General features: G+C 38.9%; 1 protein-coding gene across 4 annotated transcripts; it reads right to left on the bottom strand.

Moving 5' to 3' along the window:
- Positions 1–347: 347 nt before the first annotated feature.
- On the bottom strand, positions 348–20,144 carry LOC102947680 (ankyrin repeat domain-containing protein 40). Of its 4 annotated transcripts, XM_037915150.2 has the most exons (8): positions 19,757–20,144; positions 17,307–17,378; positions 15,423–15,592; positions 14,975–15,064; positions 9,047–9,195; positions 7,266–7,751; positions 5,773–5,954; positions 348–2,577 (listed from the first exon to the last, which is right to left on the bottom strand). In XM_037915150.2, the coding sequence occupies exons 3-8, from the start codon at positions 15,554–15,556 to the stop codon at positions 2,431–2,433; spliced, it is 1,188 nt and encodes a 395-aa protein (XP_037771078.1). In that variant the 5' UTR covers positions 15,557–15,592; positions 17,307–17,378; positions 19,757–20,144; the 3' UTR covers positions 348–2,430. The 4 variants fall into 4 exon arrangements, with proteins under 4 accessions (XP_037771078.1, XP_037771077.1, XP_043384304.1 ...); XM_037915149.1 differs by lacking the exon at positions 19,757–20,144 and having other exon boundaries at positions 17,307–17,855; XM_043528369.1 differs by lacking the exons at positions 14,975–15,064; positions 19,757–20,144 and having other exon boundaries at positions 17,307–17,853.
- Positions 20,145–20,175: the final 31 nt, after the last annotated feature.

The following is a 20,175-nucleotide window of genomic DNA, read 5'->3' as shown; positions in this document are numbered from 1 at the left end:
TCACCTGTGTAAGTAAATATCCCTGGGGCAAGAGCATTGGACGCTGCAGTCCCAACACTGCAGCCTGTTCCAGTGCCTTGGTGGAGCTTCATTGGGCCAGCAGGCCAGAACAACGTGCAGAATCAGGGTCTGTAACATTCCTTTCTACTTCCACCAATCTAAGGCCTGCAAATAGTTGTACTTATAGAACCAAACAATTGAAAGCCTGGTGAAGTCTGTAGGAATCTGTACTAGGGCTGTCGATTCATCACAGTTAACTCATGCAACTACACCAACCACCCCAGAAAGCAGTTTATGTAGTAGAAAAGTTGCAATATTTTTTTCTAAAGAAAAATTCTATGTCCATCTTTGAGAACATAAAAATAATAATTTATTAATTATAAAAAGAATACAACTTAAATAGAAACAAGAATCTAGAGCCAAGCAATTCATTTAATACTTAAATAATACTTAAACGTTTTCATGTAGCAATGCACAAAGGTAATGAATCCTTGATGGTCATACACAAAAATGTTCACATGATACAGTTATCCAATTAATTCAGTTAGCAAAGCTAATATGCTCAGTTATAAACTGCATAAGATATAAAGTATAAAAATATTCCTTTGAATGCATAGATAGCTACCAGCAACTGCGTAATATAATCATCAGTATAGCAAATGAATTCAGTCAATCCAATGGCTGATCTTTTCACTGGTACAGCATACCAGTTTATTCATAAAAACTACAGTACTTTTACAGAAAAAATGGCTTCTGAATGGCAAAAGCCTAAAATAGTCTCTTCTGTCAGTGAGTAAGAATGCAGGTCAGTAATTGTATGGTGAGCAATTGTTCTACTATATAAACTTCCATCACAGTGGTTAGATCAACATCAGTAAGCTGGTATAAAAGAAATAGATTGTCACTGGATCAGGCTGCATTGCATCTCTACTTTAACATTTATGCCATGAGAAGAGACTTATCTTGTTACAGTCTGTTCTACTGATATTATCCATTTTATAAACCCTAAGCTAATGTGTACTGCTTAAATCCAATTAACTAAGAGTTAGGAAGTTAGGTTCTTTGGAAAAGAAAGGCACTAAGAAAAAATCTTAATAGTGGGGAGTTCAAATCAGCAATCAACTATGTTCTCCCTGTTATCTAGAGCTTTAATCCATCTAATTCTCAGTACAGTACATACTTCTATAGCTAGGTAAACAGATTAGATCCTTTCTTCTAAAGAGGATGGTTTTGTAAATTAAAAAAAGAGTGAATAAACTGGATAAAAAAATCCTTAACAGATTACTCAACTTTAATGTTTTCCAATGTATTTATTCCAGGATTTCAGAGGAGCATAATACTGAATTTAAGTTAGCAGGAATGTGAAAAGGTGACCATGCAATCAGAAACATAAATAGTTGTCTTTGAAAAAGGAAAAAAAATGCCTAGAAAGCCCAAGATTCAAATGTCATCCCAGTTTTTAAAATGCTAAGCATTTGATTAGTTTCCTTTTTACATAATAAATTTACGGTTTCAAGGATTGATCTTGTTCATGAAAGGATGAGTTGGAGGAAAATGGAACTGCAATATTTGTGCTCCTTTCTCATATGGAAATGACATTGACTTGTCTATGGAGTGAAAAATAACTGCCATTTTAAAGAAGCATTAGAGAAACTTCTTGATCATAAAGCAACAAAAGAGAGAGGGAGTGGACCTTTTGTTATCAAACATTTCAATACCGTATGTTGACAAGCAACCATGAGATTTAAAAAACCCTAGCTATTTTGGTCAATGGTATATTTACAATTTGGGTAACAACTGTAATATTTTATCTTCAACCTGAGAAATATTTATAAATGCAGTTTAAGAAACCACATCTAATTAGTAACTTTTTAATACTGAAATGAGACAAATGGAGTTTTGTGCTTCTTCCACAGACTTAAATCCTTCCATTTTCCTCCTAAACAAGGGGTGTGTTTGCTTGTCACGTCACGCATGTATCTCCTATTAATGACAGTGGGATGTCTGTGCACATTAAGTAATTTGGTACAAACACTAAATGGGATTCATGTTCTGTCCTTTAGCATAAGTGCTTCTGCTATTTCATAGCTAACAATTATTAGAACAATTTAAGCCTTTCCTTGAGAGCTTCTAACTCTACAGTGATTGAAGTCAGGGATTATTTTGGGTAAGGAACAGAATGCTAGCTACATGAATAGACTGAGAATTCTACCATTGCTTTCTTTTCGTAAGCACAGTTTCATATCAGAGCAAGTTAGTCTGACATGAGCTGTAGGCTGTAACTGTGCAGAACATGTCAATTACTTTATCTCAAAAGTAATAAAATAGATTTTTTCAGGATATTAGCCCTTATAAGTTCAATGCTTGAACATTGAATCCATTGCTTAAAGCACAAGATACAAATATTTTGTTTGATGCTGCTTTAAATAGTTAATAAGTCAGCTTTGATGCTTTCTTGTTGTAACAAGGCCTTTCAGTCAATGTAGATGCAGCATTTCTAAACAGAAAGTTATTGTCGTTGATTATTAGGACCAGCTCCAGTTCTTGGAAATCCTGAAGTCTTGCAACATCTTTGTCCTTAAATAAATAAATTAAAAATGCAGTGTGTTAGTAGCATCCACAATAAATATTATACAGGAGTTCAGTTAGGCAGATTTAAGGAGGAAAAAACAGATGAATGCTAGCAGGGGGCAAGTATTTACCCAGCAGTTTGACTCCGTTTTGCTTATCTAGCTATCAAGCAGGCACTCCTATTGCATGTTGCATTACTTTAGCATTCTATTTACTTTAGATTTCTTTTTTTTTTTAAATGTAGTTATTTTAAGTGGGAGAAAGTTTCCTAGTTGGAGACTCCTGGCTCTGCTACTGTGTAACTCTGAAAAAGTCATTTTACTGCTCTCTGCCTCTGTGTTCTGATCTGTTAAATGGATGCAGATCTTGGCTCTCACAGGAGTGCCGTGAGCCTAGGGCTAGTCTACACTGGCAACGTTAAAGCGCTGCTGTGGCAGTGTTTTAAGGTGGCTTGTGGAGTCGCAGCAGAACGCTAGGAAAGAGCTCTTCCAGCACTCTAAAAAAACCACCTCCACAAGGGGTGCAGCTCCCAGTACTGGTGCACTGTCTACACGAGCACTTTACAGCACTGAAACTTGCTGCGCTCAAGTTTTTAGGTGTTTTTAACACCTCTGAGCAAGAAAGTTGCAGCGCTGTGAAGTGCCAGTGTAGACGAGCCCTTAGTTAACTAAATGTATACAAATGGGCATGAAATCCTCAGACAAGTTCACAGTATTAATAAGCTCAGTTGACCCCTATGTGATCAGTCTGTTTGGCTTCACTGTCGTGTGATTTGGGTTTGGCCGAATCCTTCTTCGGGAATTCTAATTCTTTTTGTTTCCAACATGCAGTATCAACTGTAGACTAATGTGCCAAGCAAGTACAAAAAATTAAGGTTACCAATAGATGAAGGGAAGATTTATAGTTCAAGGGAGTTCTTCAATATTACTGACAGGCAATGAAAATTATTAGTGGAATTAAAGCTTGTATTATGTGCTTTAAAGATCTATTGCATACTATCTATAAACAGCTTGGAAGAGGGTCCTCTAGGACCCCTCACCCCAATAATCTTTCTTTCTTTCTCCCCAACCCATTAAAAACCTCTCACATTGATCCATGCTTCCTCTCCAAGGGGCCCTGAAGCCAGCTTCTTCTGGAGCAGCACACCAACCACCCCCATTTCTGACCTAGCTGAAGCAAGTCAGAGAGAGTAAAAGAAGGCAGTCGCAAACAGTAAGTAAGCGATCAGGCTCTGATCCCCTGAGTGGCCATACTTTGTCACTAGAATTAAGCATTAAGAATTAAATTTTTTGAAATCTCAGAAAACAAGCGTCCTCCAGTTTTACTGACAAAAATCTCTAAGAATTAGCGACACTCTTACAGAGGACACTTTGAACAATCAGACTTAGCTAGCATATTTTGGAACTACTTATTCCTTTGCAACCCAAGAAATGAATCTTTAAAAGAAAAGAGTCAGAATGTCTTCTTATATTGGGTGCAGGTACGGTCCACTGAAGTCTGTTAATCTAGCACTAATCAGATTAGCTCCACCATTTGACGCCAACAATGTCCTAAGGATTTGAGGGTGAAGGAAGGGTCACTAGTGAACTAGGAAAACAGATACAAAAAGTCCAAGTCTTCCATGTATTATGCAGGCACGTCCCATTGCCTTCAATGGGACATTGGCCTGTGTAAGGACTGCACAAACTGTTCCTAATTGAGAACGTTTTCCCTATAATTTAGTTGCTTTTTAAAAGGAATGTTTAAAGTTTAATTAGATTAGTAAGGCTCACCTCAGTATCATAAACCTTTCAACCATTCATGACAGTACGTCATGGAGTATGTTATTACACTGAATTTCTGAACATAGTTAAATATAAGTCACACAGTACAGAATGTCAGTGCAGGAAAGCCATCAAGAAGTTAAGGGTTTAGAGCTTATTTTATTAAATAGGAAAAATGGCAGCAGCCCAAACAAAGCACTCTCATTTAATAAGATGTTCCACTGTACAATTTACAGAGAGGAACCTATTTCCAAAAAAAAAAATCCAGTATAAATAAAGGTTTAAAGAGTTGCTTGAGGATTTATTTAACCACACAACTCTCAGTGGCTTACAAGTATTGTATAGCTAAAATCAGTGCAGGTCTTTCAAAGCACAGAAGTAAGGTGATGTCAATAAAACAAGGCAATTCAGCTATAGTTGATGCTCTGACTGTAACCTCCCAATATGAAAGAATACTGTTCAACACAATATTTGCAATATAGTGTTATCAGTGAGTGCAAGGGTTGATCATGGATCAATCCCAAACTGAGAAATACGCTGATGGGGATCATTAACTGTAGGATTCAGGATCTGTGATGCTTTGCAGTCGAAACAACCCTTTAGTTTAGGAAACATGAATTGAAGATTGGAAGGCAAGAGGGAAAATTAGGTAATTCTGTAAAGTTGAATATCTTGATTTTAGGGTGTCATATGAGGATCTCCGAGCACTTTACAAACACCACAACCCTCTGAATTACCCAACTACTACAATCCCCCTCTTATCTTGATGCACAGAAAAGTTCATTGACTTGCCCAAGGTCACACAAGGAGTCAGACGGGGAACCAGAATGCAGATCTGATTTCCACTCTTCTGCTCTGTCCCCTAGACCTAACTTGTCGATGGAGGGAAAGGAGGAAGAAAGGCATATAAAATACAAAGACTTCTCCTTAATGTCTTTTACATGATGTTAAACAGTAGAGTAACTGACAGTACAGTTATAGCCAAGTGCCTCCCTTGTCCCAGCCCCTTGGATGGTCTCTTATCCTCCATCCAAACTCTGCTTCTTTCTTCAGTGCTGCAGGCCTAAACTATGCCATAGCTATGCATGATTGGCTGATCTGACCATCAGATGTACTCCCACCAGTCTTGTATGCATCTGACTGAGAAGTTTTATTCTTCTTCTATAGATTCTGAAACATTCAATAACAGCCCACTTATTCCATGGCCAGGGGATTATAAGAAAGTTAATTACTGGTTATGGATCTACTATATTTCTCTAAGACAAGGAACACCGTTAAAAACACGATGTTTGCCACTTTGCAACAATAGCAGTAAGCCAAATCTCATATTCAAAGACATAAGGAATATTGCAGGTTGCTTGAAGGATGAATGATGCATTTTTAATGATGCCCACAACAGCAATAAAAATAACTTTTGCTTAAAGCTGAAGGTTCTTACCTTTCTTAATACTGTATTTGGTAATTTTCGAATCTTCTCTACATGTTCTGGATTAATACCCAGTTCACTGCAACTCACTCTGAGCAGTTCCTTATATGTTAGTTCTTGTCTGTCCAGTTCAATTTCAATGAAGTCATTCTCTCTAAGAGTAAGGTTCTGAATTCTCACCTTAAGCACCAGTTCTAGTAAAAGATAAACATACAGACATTAATACCTATATACATATAAGTATGCACGATCATCTAAATAAGAACTGGAAAAAAATAAATGTGACTTCATTACATCAGTAATAATAATAAATCTCAAAATGTTACCCTAAAATCATTTCATTCATTACTTTTGATTTATTTTTATTTAATGCAAAGGTAGGTGAAAAGAGCTGAATTCTGAGCTCTGGAGACTGGAATCCTATTCAGGACAAGAACAGCACAGGCACTGGCCATGTAAGCTTCCACATAACTCATCAACTTCCCACAACCACCATGTCTGAAAGGACAACTTCTAGAGGAGAGGAGGTAGCTCAGCCTCCATGTTTTTCATTCCTTCACAGAGAAGCTACTGCAAAGGTGCCATTTGTAGCTGTTTCTGTGGAGTCCCATTAGGAACTGATCTGAGATTGTTGGCCTATATAAAATAAACTTGACTGACACCCATAATAATCAAATACAGACAATATTACTTATAAAATTATAGTATAATTGAGTTTCTACTGCTCTGAACAACGGGGAGTCCGGTGGCACCTTAAAGACTAACAGATTTATTTGGGCATAAGCTTTCATGGGTAAAAAACCCACTTCCTACTGCTCTGAACTGAATTTCATCTGGCAACATTTTTATCTTCTATTACCAATTTTCTGAGCAATCCAATATTGCATAACTCAGTGCTCTGTTTTTGGTGATCGCACATTAAAATTCATATGGATCTTCTCACAGCTCCCATTCAAATAGAGGTCTGGACCTTTTAACTGCAATTCCAGAACTGGCTACACTGAACTGATGGGGTGATTTTACTAAATATATATACTATTAACCCCAAGGAATGATAAATAATACTTCCTCTCTGTACATTTAAGTGGTCAGCTACCTGTACAGGTTGAGCTAACAAAGCTTCTCTTTCAAATTAATTAGACATAGGCCTGTGTTTTGTATTAGAGTCTAGAGTTCTGTACCACAGTTATGGTGTTAGACTACCCTCGCATCTGTATGTTTTTACAAAACCTTAGATGAGTAAGAAATGTTTTCATTGATATTTGTATTAAAAATTCCAGTGGATACAATTTTTTTAAACATTCCCTGAAATGCCTGAGACACAAACATGGAATCATACCTCATGCATAAGAACATGAAAGTGAAAGACTAGAGAAGTACTATAGACATGAATAACATTGACTAGTCTATTTTCATTCTCGAACACGACCGCTTCTAGGAAGAACAGAGCAAAAAAGGAATAGTAAAATTAATTTTTAAAATTTGTAATAATAATTTAATGTTACCTTGCATATTAAATGGGAAAGCTCCAGGGAAGAAAAATGGCTGAAATGTTGGCATAGGCCCCATACATGAGCCATTCTGTTGCTGAGATACAGGCTGTTTAGATGCAGCTGGAGAAGGGAAACTTCTGCTCTCAGGCACAGATGCCTGGTGAAAGGGACCATTCTGGACTACAGGCTTTGGGCATTCTGGCATGGTACAGGCTCCAGGGGATGTCGACATATCTTCATTATCAGCCACTGCAGAAGCAGCATTTGCATGTTGTGATGTTGCAGAAGTGCATGCTTTGACTCGAGGTAATGAAGTGGGATAATCTACAGCTTGCAATTCTAAGGATATGGGGAAGTTTCCATTCAGCGAGCCAGTGGAAGGGTCTGGAATGCTGTTACTCATTGTGTTATAAACATAAGGGAAAGGTGGATTAGCCAAATAATTCGGGACAATTGGCAAGTCTGAGTCTTGCTTCAAATCTGCAAGTTCGTCTTCCACTATAGAGGAAAGGAAAAAATGTCCAGTGAACAAAATTAGTTATAACTGGTTAAGGAGAACTTAAAATTGTCCTAGTACATCGTGGTTTTTAGATTCAGACTATTTACACACACCCACACAGAGGATATGAAACAAAACAAAGAGCTCTAAAGCTCTATGTACAGTACACATAACTGTGCTAAGGGGTTCCATAAAAACAAAGCTTGTGTGACTAAGATACTCCACAAACACCTCTACTTTCCCCCTACACACTTGGACTTGATATAGAATCTGCCATCTTTTAAGAAAAATGTCCTGTGGCCAATATTTTGTGCCATATTCTCAGCTGGCATAACTTCATTGTCTTCATAATGGACATAAACCAGAGGAATAAATGGAGGGCAGTAAATTTTCGGGTTTGCTGTGGATACCAAAAGAGTGGGGGGGGGGGCGGGAAGTATACAATATATTTAGAACTGAAAGAACTACTGACTCAACAGCAGATAGATATTAACAAAGGCAGAAATCAGAAAGAAAGGAGTGCAAAAGGTAGGAAAAACTTAAAGATTCTGAACAGGCTGCAAACTAATTCTCATGTTTAGTAGCAACATTCTTACTTTGACAGTTACAAGCACAATATACCAACGGATCCCTTGGGGCTGCTACTCTATCACCATACTTTTATGGAATAAAATACTAATCTTCAATTGAGATCAATGCAGTTAACCCCTTAAATAAGCTTCCTGATATTTTATGGAATTATCAGTCATATACACATACATATACACTTTTTATATATATAAAAGCAAGATTTCCCTCCCCTTATCTCCATTTGAAAATATGTATCAAGCCGCAAATGTTTGTAGTGAACATGTTCTGTGACAGTTTAATTTTTCAAAATTAAGCTTTTTTCCCTCCCACATACAAAAAAAAATTGTCACCATAAAAGCCCATGGAATCAACATTCCTGAAGTTGTGGTTTCTTTCTCAGTAAAGACTCTGAAGGCCAAATGGGAATTACTGCCACAGAATTCAGAGTAGCAGCCGTGTTAGTCTGTATCCGCAAAAAGAAAAGGAGGACTTGTGGCACCTTAGAGGCTAACAAATTTATTTGAGCATAAGCTTTCGAGAGCTACAGCTCACTTCATCCGATGAAGGTTGTGCCACAAGTACTCCTTTTCTTTTTGCCACAGAATTGTAAGCTTTTAAATACAGATTCAGCACCCGCGCAAAAGCACAACAGAACATGACCATAATTATTAGAATTGGTCATTACCAGAGTCTTCAAAGTTATTATATTAACTAATCAACTTACCTCCCAATGTTTTCCTAATCTCTCTCTTTGAGGTTAACTGGGCTGGCATTTCTCCTTTACTTGTGAGAATCTCCTTATCAGCACCAGACTCTATCAGATAAGACACCACTTGAGCATGGTTCCGTTTGCATGCCCAGTGCAAACAAGTCCTGCACAAGGAAAATGTTGGTGTTATATGAAATAACCATGCTACAGGAGATTAGTTTTATTCATACCACTGTGTATAAAAAAGCCAAGGCCTAGCTTTCCCCAAAAAGAACAACATTCATTTCTAATATACATTACCAAGCTGAGATATATTCTTTGAACATTTCTTGTAGTCTGCAGTGACACCTGCTGATAGTCTTTCCCTGCAGTAATGCTTTTACCACCAACGTTACTATTTTTGACAACAGCAGATGGTTTTTGCTTTAAAGTTTAACTAAATCTCTCACTTTTAGCTTTTAAAAACTAAAACTAATTTCAAAAATATAAAATAGCTGTCACCCTTCTGTATCTTTTTACATTTGTTTTTTCAAAAGAAGATGACAGAATATATTATAAGCTTAACAGCAGAACCATATTTCAAGTGATCATTTAAATTCATAGAAATAGTTTTAATTTTGTTAATCAAAAGAAAAAGAATTTTTTTTTCTGCACCACTCCAACCAAAATGAAACAGACTAGTTCCTGAGCAAAGATCTTTAGAAAACCAAACTGATTTCAATTTGATTAAATCTCAAAACAGAGCTGACTAGAATAATTTTTATTTTCTGAAATAACTCCTCACCAGGACATTTTGCGGTACCTTACAACCAAAAGAAGAACTGAGCTTTCGTATTACACTGGTTTTCACCAAATTATCACACTGACACAAACACTGGTAAATTCCCAATAAATAGCTTTGCAGAACTCTAACTTTTTAGTGGATCAATTTCAACACTTTTCTCCATTACAACTTTCATATAAACTGTAGTCCTAGTGGCTTTACAGAGATACAATGAATAATGCAATTAGAGTCAGATCTGATCCTGGCATTCTTACTCAGGCAAAACCCCTAGTAAGGAATATAGGATTTGTCAGCATAACAACTGCAAGAAAGAAATTCTCAGATACTGGCAAGGGAGAAAAAATATACTCCAAAAAACATACCCCTACTTCATACAGACAGAGATTTTGGTGAAGGAAAGAATTCACCCACAGAGAAGGTCTGTGGTTTTGGTTCAGGCAAAAGGCACATTTTCCTGGATAGTGGTTGTTCTTTAGAGGAATTCCCCAGAGTTGATCCCCTGAAGAAATGTAGGGGAGGGTCAGTCTCCCTGATGTTTATAAGATTTTACAATGTGTCTGCATGTTATAATATGCAAAAACTGTATGGCCATCCCATTTTCCCCACAAAGCACTATCTCACAGCTTAAAAGCAGTACCCTAGTTTCAAAGATTTTCTAATGCTGTTTCTCCACCATCCTTCCCAATGCTGTTCTTTAAACTGCATGAAAACCCTTAATCCTTCCCCAGACTAATAACAAGGAGAGGAAAAGATGTTGAATCTTAGGAGTTTAGAGTTACATACAAGAAGAGTGAGAAAGAAGTGGTATAAAATCTCTTAGAAAACTTATGTGGTTAAAAAGATTCACTTCAGTCCAAAGTCCTTCTCCAGGAAGCATTTGTTTTTTAAGGAAAAGGTGTGGTCACACCTGTCTGACTTTAAAATTTAGAACACGTTGTGTTCTGCCCAACAGCACCACCTCTGACACATCAAGAGTTTTTGCTCTTGTTGGTTTTTTTGTTTGGTTGGTTGGTTTTGTTTACTCCTGAAGAAGAGTCTGATGGGAGGAAATAGTAGAGTAGCTATAAAACCTGATGCATGCATGTGAGAATCAGACTAATTAAAGCAAGAGAAAGCAAAGTACACACAGAATCTTGCTTGTTTATATGCCAGTATGATTAAGACTATCCTGCAAGAAACAAAGGGCCTAATTGTGCAAATTCTTATCACTGGGTTTAGTATTTCTTTGTGGAAGAAGCCCCACAGAATACAAGGCAATAGGATTACTCACTGTAGTAAGTGCTGTTGTGTAGAATTGGGGCCCTGATTAAAAAACCCACTACTGTAATAATATATATATATATATATATTATAGTAGTGCCTAGCGTCCCCAGATGAGACTGGGGCCTGATTGTGCTAGACAATATACATAATAAGAGACAAAAGGTCCCTCCTTCAAAAGGTTTACAATCTAAACAGAAAAGACAATCAAAGGATGGGAAAAGAAATGGAAACCCAGAGGGGTGAAATGAGTTGCGCAAGGTCACAAGCAGTCGTAGAGCCAGGAACAAAACCTTGATTTCTTGTCTCCCAGCCGATTGCCTATTCATTAGCCCACACTACCTCTCTTGATGAGTATTTTTCAATGATCATTTGTCATTCAGATGTGCTTTGCAATGTTTCTTTTTAGGAGAAATAACAGCTGTTAAAACAAATGTGGGGTTTTTTTTTAATTATATCAAAAATTAGTCCCTATCAAAGGTTATATAGAAGCAAGTTAGGGCCTGTCTTAACAAGTATCATTTGGTTATCTTTGGTGTATATTTTATAAAACCACACAATATTCTCAAATTTTTGTTCCTGAGGAGGTTCACCTATTTTTAATATTTTTTCAATTCAAAATTGTGTTACAGACGGTTGCTAGAACTACACTTATCACTTGCCAATTTTAGTAATTTTATACTATTTTCCCATTTTTAAAACATTTTTTATCCTATTGCTGTTTCAAAGTCCCAGAAAAACAACCGTCAAAGATGACTAAACACAAAGTGATGACAAAAGCACAATGTAAACTGAAAACGAAATAGAGAATTTCCCCCCTTTTAATCTCTTTTAGTTGTAGTAATTTTAGGAGCTACTTGTAACAATAGTAGATAAACGAAAAAATTGCAGACAGAAATGTGATTAAATTGATGGATAACTCACTTAGAAATGGAAATCCTGTACAGAAATTAGTTCCTGTACAAAAATTCCGAGAGTGAAAATCAAAATGTTACAGTGTTGTCTGCGATCGGAATAAGTCTCCATATGAAATGTTAAGAGCCAGATTTTCAAAAATGCTCACCGTCCACAACTGGGACAAGATTTTCAAAAGAGTTCAGCTCCCTTTTAGAGATCTAGAAAGAAGCAGTCATATTTTCAAAAGCAGAATTTTGGGGATTTGGACTTTTAATTTTAATCCCTCCATCCCTGCTGCATTGAACAGCTGCTGCTGCTTTCCCATAAAGGTGTCTGAGTCAGGGTTGTGAAATACCTGGCATTTTTTAAAAAAACAAACAATCAAAAAACCCAATGGATAAGCCAGAAAGGGGAGGTTGCACAACAAGTGTCTGTGACTCAGCTCCCTTGTATCTACGTTATTATTATTTATTATTTGTATTACCATAGCCCCAATGTTAAGCATATGTTGTTAGATGTATGCCTCAATATATATATTTAATGTAAAGAATCATAAAAGTTACATAGATATGTATATTACAATGCAAGGACCATCATTTTAAAATTTCCTGATTTTGTGTGCTTAACTTCATATCCAGAATGTGTTAATATACTAATGTTTGGGGTGGGAGGGGGGTTGCTCTGAATGGGTACAAGATGGAAAAACATAAAAGCAGCACAGATAGGAGTTTTCAAGATAGTTAGATAAGACTAAGATATGTCCCCCACCATAACTTCCTTCTTTTCACAGGAATTTAACTGCAAATCATCTGCTTTCAGCTGGAGACAATGCCATAAGACATGACAGTTACTGTAAAGTACTGTATTCCACAACTGGACTATGCATTTGAGGTAAAAGCTACTATTTTTAAGAGTGCTGAAATAATTGTTATAACTCCTATATTATTTACAACAAAAATCCCATGGCATCTGAGAAGAGGTCTGTGAAGCTCTGGCTGTTTTGTTTCTTTGGACTTGGTGCAAAACCTTTTCTTAGTTTGAATTCAAGTCCCCTGCATGTCACTTTGAGTTCAGAAGTAAAATTCTGACCAAGTCACCAGGCTTTGTGGTTTCAGAGTAGCAGCCATGTTAGTCTGTATCCAAAAAGAAAAGAAGTACTTGTGGCACCTTAGAGACTAACAAATTTATTTGAGCATAAGCTCTCGTGAGCTACAGCTCACTTCATCAGATGCATTCGGTGGAAAATACAGTGGGGAGATTTATATACACAGAGAACATGGAACAATGGGTGTTACCATACACACTGTAAGGAGAGTGATCAGGTAAGGTGAGCTATTACCAGCAGGAGGTCGGGGGGGAGGGGACCTTTTGTAGTGATAATCAAAAGGTGGGTCATTTCCAGCAGTTGACAAGAACGTCTGAGGAACAGTAGGGGTGGAGGGAATAAACATGGGAAAATAGTTTTACTTTGTGTAATGACCTATCCACTCCCAGTCTTTATTCAAGCCTAAGTTAATTGTGTCCAGTTTGCAAATTAATTCCAATTCAGCAGTCTCTCATTGGAGTCTGTTTTTGAAGTTTTTTTGTTGAAGAATTGCCACTTTTAGGTCTGTAATCGAGTGACAAAGTGATTGAAGTGTTCTCCGACTGGTTTTTTAATGTTATAATTCTTGACATCTGATTTGCGTCCATTTATTCTTTTATGTAGAGAGTGTCCAGTTTGGCCAATGTACATGGCAGAGGGGCACTGCTGGCACATGATGGCATATATCACATTGGTAGATGTGCAGGTGAACGAGCCTCTGATAGTGTGGCTGATGTGATTAGGCCCTATGATGGGTTTGGGCCAAAAAATAGGTACCAATACAAAGCATCAGGTACTAAGGAGATGTTTGATATAAATGCTTAGATTCACACAGCTTCCACTTTAAATTATGAGCCTGTACTGAGAACTCCACAGATACACTCTTGTGCCCATGCTGAGCCCCAATGACAACATCAGAGCTCTGCACAAGTGCATGGATACAGCCACATGGTTCTCGGTGCACAATTGCAACCACTATTTTCTCCAATTGTATGTAAACCTCAGCAACTCTGGCCTAATTTAGGGTTTTATTCTGAACATTTCACGAGGATTTCATGCAGTCTAATACAGAGCAGAGAGATATTGCGCACCCACAAATCCCATTTATGTCAATAGCAGCTGCAAGTATTCAGCACTTCTCAGGATCAGACCTATACATGAGACCCATTCCAGAGATGCAGCTTCTGCACACAGACTCAAAGATATGGAAGACACGATTATAGCCAAAGTACAGAACAAGAAGCAATTTTTTGAAAATATATTTTATGCCAGATTTTGGTTTATTGTCTTAATGCCAGTTTTTTGAACAAACTGATTTGGTAATGAGCAGCAGTTTATTATGCATATGGAAATAATGAGAAAGTGAAATGGGAGAAAAATCACTACATAATTCTACTCTTTAACAAAGAAAGAAAGCAAATCATAGAAGGCCTGATTATCACAAGTGCTGAACAGCCACAGCCCCCACTGACTGTAACAGCTGTCGTGGGAACTTGGCACTTCTGAAAATTAGGCCCTTAGTTTTTAAAATTCTAGTTTATTGTCCTTTCTGTTTCATACTTCCTATTTTCACTCATGTAAGCACAGCGCAGTAATTCACATAAAGATATAAACTGAATCTAATCCAGGTAAAACAATCTTCAAGAATGCCTGAATTGTTAAAATCATGTTTAAAAAACAACATTTTTTATGACTAGTCTGAGTATGGTTCATCATAGAAGAGTTTCAGGATTTAGGGTTGTCAAGTGGTATTTGAATGAAATGTCAAAACAAAAAAATCTGTGAGGCTTTATGTATCTCACTGAAACACATTGCAAGATCTTTTCTCATAACAGGAAGTTATTTTAAAAGCTGCCTTAAAAGTAATCCAGAATAAGCTTCTCTAAAAATGAGCGAGCTTGGCCAGTCTGAGGTTTACCTTCTGAATGTTATTTTACTGTGCTGTGTTTGTTCAGCCAGCTTTCCTAATTCCATCAATATACGTAATAGAAGGTGGCAACACGTTGAACTAATAGAAAATCAGAAACCAAGGATCAAAACTTCTGAAACAAAATAACGTAAGCTCAGAACAACAATTATCAACAGTACCATTACTTCCTCCTTTTAGAATAATTTTAAAGCATCTCTAGTGAGGGAGGATTAGGCAATGGGTTTAAATAGGACATTTAAATTACACTCTGAATTCAAACTGTCAAAACTGGATAGCCTTGCATTAATATATTTCATATGAAAAACATATATAACATCCACCATATCATTAGCAGACAAAGAATAAAAGGCTCTTAAAATGTTCTTCTCGGTATCTGAAATTGTCAGTTTTATTAACCTTTAAAAATACACGTAATTCATTCCTGTTAAAGGCTTACCAGCCGTTGATTTCATTTTGAGAGTTGACATTCACTCCGAATTCCACCAGTCTTTGGACCTCCCCAATGTCTCCCAAAGCAGCTGCTTCTCTCAGTCTCTCCTGGAGTTCTTTCTCCTCTATAAAAGTTGTCATCTCTCTAAGGTCACTTTATTGTTAAGCAGCTGCCAACTGAAGGTGATTTAACATTTTATAAAGCTAACATACTGAGCAGCAAGTCAAAGATAAAATTAACCCTGCATAACAAGAGGTGTCTCTTATTCTTTTAATTTTAAATTCATATATTGATTACTTTCTGTCTGTTACGTTTAAATCAGATAGAGTCACACGTTTCAGAAGAACATTAAAGACAACTGCATAGTACAGTATCTCTAGATTGTTGCTGTTTCCTAAACTCTTCTCAGGGGGACTCTATTATCTGTGACAACTCTCTGACCTAGATATTTAGTTCCTACCAACAGCCTTGCATGCAATTCCTGGCTGTAGCTGTCCTGTTTGCTGTATGATTCATCAGATATATTCAGGCTCCTACTTGACTATTTTTATTCAACTAAAATGAATTATTGCTTAATATACAAAGAATTTCGAATGTACAATATCTTCTACCAAACATTATTTATTCCTACAACCCCAAAGTGCAAGTTGTTCTGCCTAGGTAGCTCAGCACCATATGTGTAACCCCATTGAAATCAAGTGAAGTCTCCATGTGGGGAACATGGGTCCATCCAGCAAAGCAATTTGTAGGATTGGGGCCACAATTGATTCCACCAATTCACATTGTTTTTACTATTGTGCTAATTTTCTTTATTCATTCTAAGTCAAATAATGAGAGATATGGGTGAGAAAAACACTATTTCACAACTATCTTATTATAGAACACAAGTTAAAATAAACACTTAGGACTCCATCTTCAGATCCAGCTGACCTGCACCAGCTGTATCATGGCATCTGGGGAGTCCTACATGCCGGTAAAATTCATAACAGCTACGCTGAGCTAGAGCACCTTTAAAGCAATTTTGGGCCACAGGACCAGCACAAAGGTGCTGTATTGGGGGCCAGAATCTGGCCTTTAGTCTAAAATAAACTCAAAGACTTAATGACCTAATCCTTACTCATGCAAATAGTTTCACTGAAGTAATGGGATCTCAACATTAGTAAGAATTATTCAAGTAAGTAATTACATGATTGTAACAATTACTTAGAGCTATTTAAAATAACTTGTTCTGTAATGTCTGATAGTGTAAAAATAAAGCGTCTATGGCCCTGATCCTGAAAGAAGAACTGTGGGGACAGAGCCCTGGGCCTGTACACACCCCAGTGACTTCAACAGGGTTTTGTGCAAGTGCAGGGGGTCTACTGATGTAATTCTCTTTAGAGAATCAGGGCCTATGTGACCAATAATTAATTAAATCAGTAGAGCCACCTTTTTTACAAAACATGGAGACACAATCCACGTAAAAATCTTATTTTTAAAAAACAACTTTTTTTACCACTGTTTTGAGTAATGGACCTAATTCTTATGATTTTACATTAAGTTCATATTGGTAAGTACACTGACTTTAGAGGAGGTGCTCCCGGCATACACTAGCACGAGAGCAGAATCACACCTAATATTTTAGATTTAATTAAATAATAGTAATTGTCTATCTCACATTACATCATTTATTATGTGTATTTACTTTTTGCACTTCATCCAACTTGAAACATTAAAATAGACTACAGTCATTTTTTACATGTTTCTCAGTGTCACTTTTTGGTTCTCACGCATTAGCATCAGGCTGCAATGTTTGGATTGCAAACACTATAAGGGAATTTTGAAAGCAAAACAAAAAGTAATTTTAAAAATATATAAGCAAACTTCTATTACACTCCAGACATACAGTACCTGACACAGTCCAACAGTTGTAGAGTTATGCCAGGCCTCTGTAATCAATGAGACAGTTCTTGTCCAGTTCTCCTATGGGACAAGGCAGCATTAATGTGGCTCTGAGGGCAAGGTCAGGACTAGGGTTTAAAGAAAGAAGTAGTGGAGGACAGCACAACTCCCCCTCCTTTCCTAAAACTAGAGAGGAGAATCTCTTCCTCCCCCTGATTTTTGTACACAGCACTCCCTCCGTATCTCCCCCTTCCTCCTTGATGAAAGAACCTCTTCCTGATTTGATCTATTTTAACCATTGATCAGGACAGATGTGTTGATGCAACGATGAACATAATATTGATGCTCAATAATCAATGTAATAATTATAAATAATCAACATCACAGTGATGGATATGTCTAAGAGACAATGATATCTGAAGTCAGTGACATCTCTCAATGCTGTGCCATGTCACTGTGGCCTCGCATGAGACCACGGCACCTCATTGCTCTGCAGTGACACATCTCTTCACTGTGTTCTGGTTAGGGTTGCTACCTGTTCAGGTTTTCCTAGGATCAGACCTTTTTTTCAGATGAAGAGTACTTGTGGCACCTTAGAGACTAACCAGTTTATTTGAGCATGAGCTTTCGTGAGCTACAGCTCACTTCATCGGATGCATAGCATATCGTGGAAACTGCAGAAGACATTATATACACACAGAGACCATGAAACAAAACTTCCTCCCGCCCCACTCCCCCGCTGGCAACAGCTTATCTAAAGTGATCATCAAGTAGAGCCATTTCCAGCACAAATCCAGGTTTTCTCACCCTTTCCCCCCGCCCACACACACACACAAACTCACTCTCCTGCTGGCAACAGCCCATCCCCCTTTGAAACCCCTCTTTATAATGCGCATGATAATCAAGGTGGGTCACCTCCAGCACTAATCCAGGTTTTCTCACCCCCCCCCCCACACAGCCCCCCCTCCAAAAACCACACACACAAACTCATTCTCCTGCTGGCAACAGCTCATCTTACAATGTGCACAGCAATAATCCAAGTTTAACCAAGGGGTTTCAAAGGGGGATGGGCTGTTGCCAGCAGGAGAGTGAGTTTGTATGTGTGTGTGTGGGGGGGGGAAGGGTGAGAAAACCTGGATTTGTGCTGAAAATGGCTCTACTTGATGATCACTTTAGATAAGCTGTTGCCAGCGGGGGAGTGGGGTGGGAGGAAGTTTTGTTTCATGGTCTCTGTGTGTATATAATGTCTTCTGCAGTTTCCACGATATGCTATGCATCCGATGAAGTGAGCTGTAGCTCACGAAAGCTCATGCTCAAATAAACTGGTTAGTCTCTAAGGTGCCACAAGTACTCCTTTTCTTTTTACGAATACAGACTAACACGGCTGTTACTCTGAAACCTTTTTTCAGATGGTGTCCTAGGAAATCTGTAAGTCCTCCTAAGACATTTAAAGTCCTGGGTTTTGCCATCTGAGTCACATCTGAGGCTGCTGCATCTTCTTCCTCCTCCATGGTGCTAATGCTGCTCCTCCTCCCGCCAGGCTGCTCCGCTGGCTCCCCAGCAGGAGCCCTTAAGCCACAGCTGCTGTTTTCTACCTGACCAACAAGCTGCTGAGAGCAGAAAAAAGAGCTCATGACATCAGCTCCCCAACGCCCATTCCTCACCCTGCCCAGGAGGGCCCGCTCCCTCCCAGGAACCATCTCCTTTCCCTCGTTTTGTGCTCCCCTTCCCAAATCCAGCTCAGGGATGTCCTGTTTTTGTGACCTCAGAGGTGCCAAGTCTAGTTGTGTTGCGGTGGTGCAACAATGTCTCCCAACAGCGTGACTGTGCCTTTTCTGCAAAACCACCTGTGACTTGACATTGAGACAGTTAACAGGAGTGAGGGTATGTCTACAGTTAAAATGCTACAGCAGTGCAGCTGCATCACTGCTCGAGTGCTTAAGTACAGACCCTACCTACGCCAACGGGAGGGTTTCTCCCATCAGCATAGGTAATTCACCGCCCTGAGAGCAGGTCTACACTTACAATGCTGCATAGGCACAACTCTGCCACTGTAGCACTTTAATGAAGACACTCTATGCCGACGGGAGAGAGCTCTCCTGTGAGTGTAGTAAATCCATCTCCCTGAGAGGCGACAGCTATGTTGATGGGACAAGCTCTCCGCCGACATAGCACTGTCTAAACCGGGGGTTAGGTCAGTATAACTATGTCGCTCAGGGTTTAGATTTTTCACACCCCTGAGTGATGTAGTTATGCTGATGTAAGTCTAGTGTAGACCAGACCCGAGTGGTGGTAGCTAGGTCAACGCGGTCAACCTAGCGCTGTCTACCCAGGGGTTAGGTCGGTACAGCTGCGTCTCTCCGGTGTGGATTTTCACACCCCTGAGTGACGTAGCTATGCCGATGTAAGTTCCTAGCGTAGACCAGACCTGAGTGGAGACAAGGCACAGGCAGTGGTACCTCCATGCAGCTAGCTGAGGTAAACCGCTCCCAGCTGGGGGATGTAGGCTTGGCATCGACTAGCTCCACCAAGGTTCCATACAACCTCTGCACCGATCTCGCTGTCGGAGGGCACCTCCCCTGCTGCCGCGAAGCCCCGGCCTGCATGGCGGAGGAGGTGTCTCTCCATAGCGGGATGGACGGCCGACGCGGTGGCCTGTCTCAGAGAGAGGCACTGCAATGCGAAGGGCTCTCTGCACGCGGAGGGGGCTCTGAGCACATTTACTGCCACCCTCTGCATCGGGGTGCATGGGAGAGAGACAGCTTAGCGAGGCCCTCGTCACAAAGACAGCACCGCGCGCCAGCGAGCAAGGCCGGGGATGAGGCCTATGTGACTGAGAGGCCCAAGCCCTGACAGGCCCCACGGGCAGTTAGCGAGA

This window comes from Chelonia mydas, chromosome 14 (assembly GCF_015237465.2).
Source record: "Chelonia mydas isolate rCheMyd1 chromosome 14, rCheMyd1.pri.v2, whole genome shotgun sequence".
NCBI lineage: Eukaryota > Metazoa > Chordata > Testudines > Cheloniidae > Chelonia > Chelonia mydas.
The sequence above is the reverse complement of the archived record's forward strand: the minus strand, read 5'-3'. Positions and strand labels throughout refer to the sequence as shown.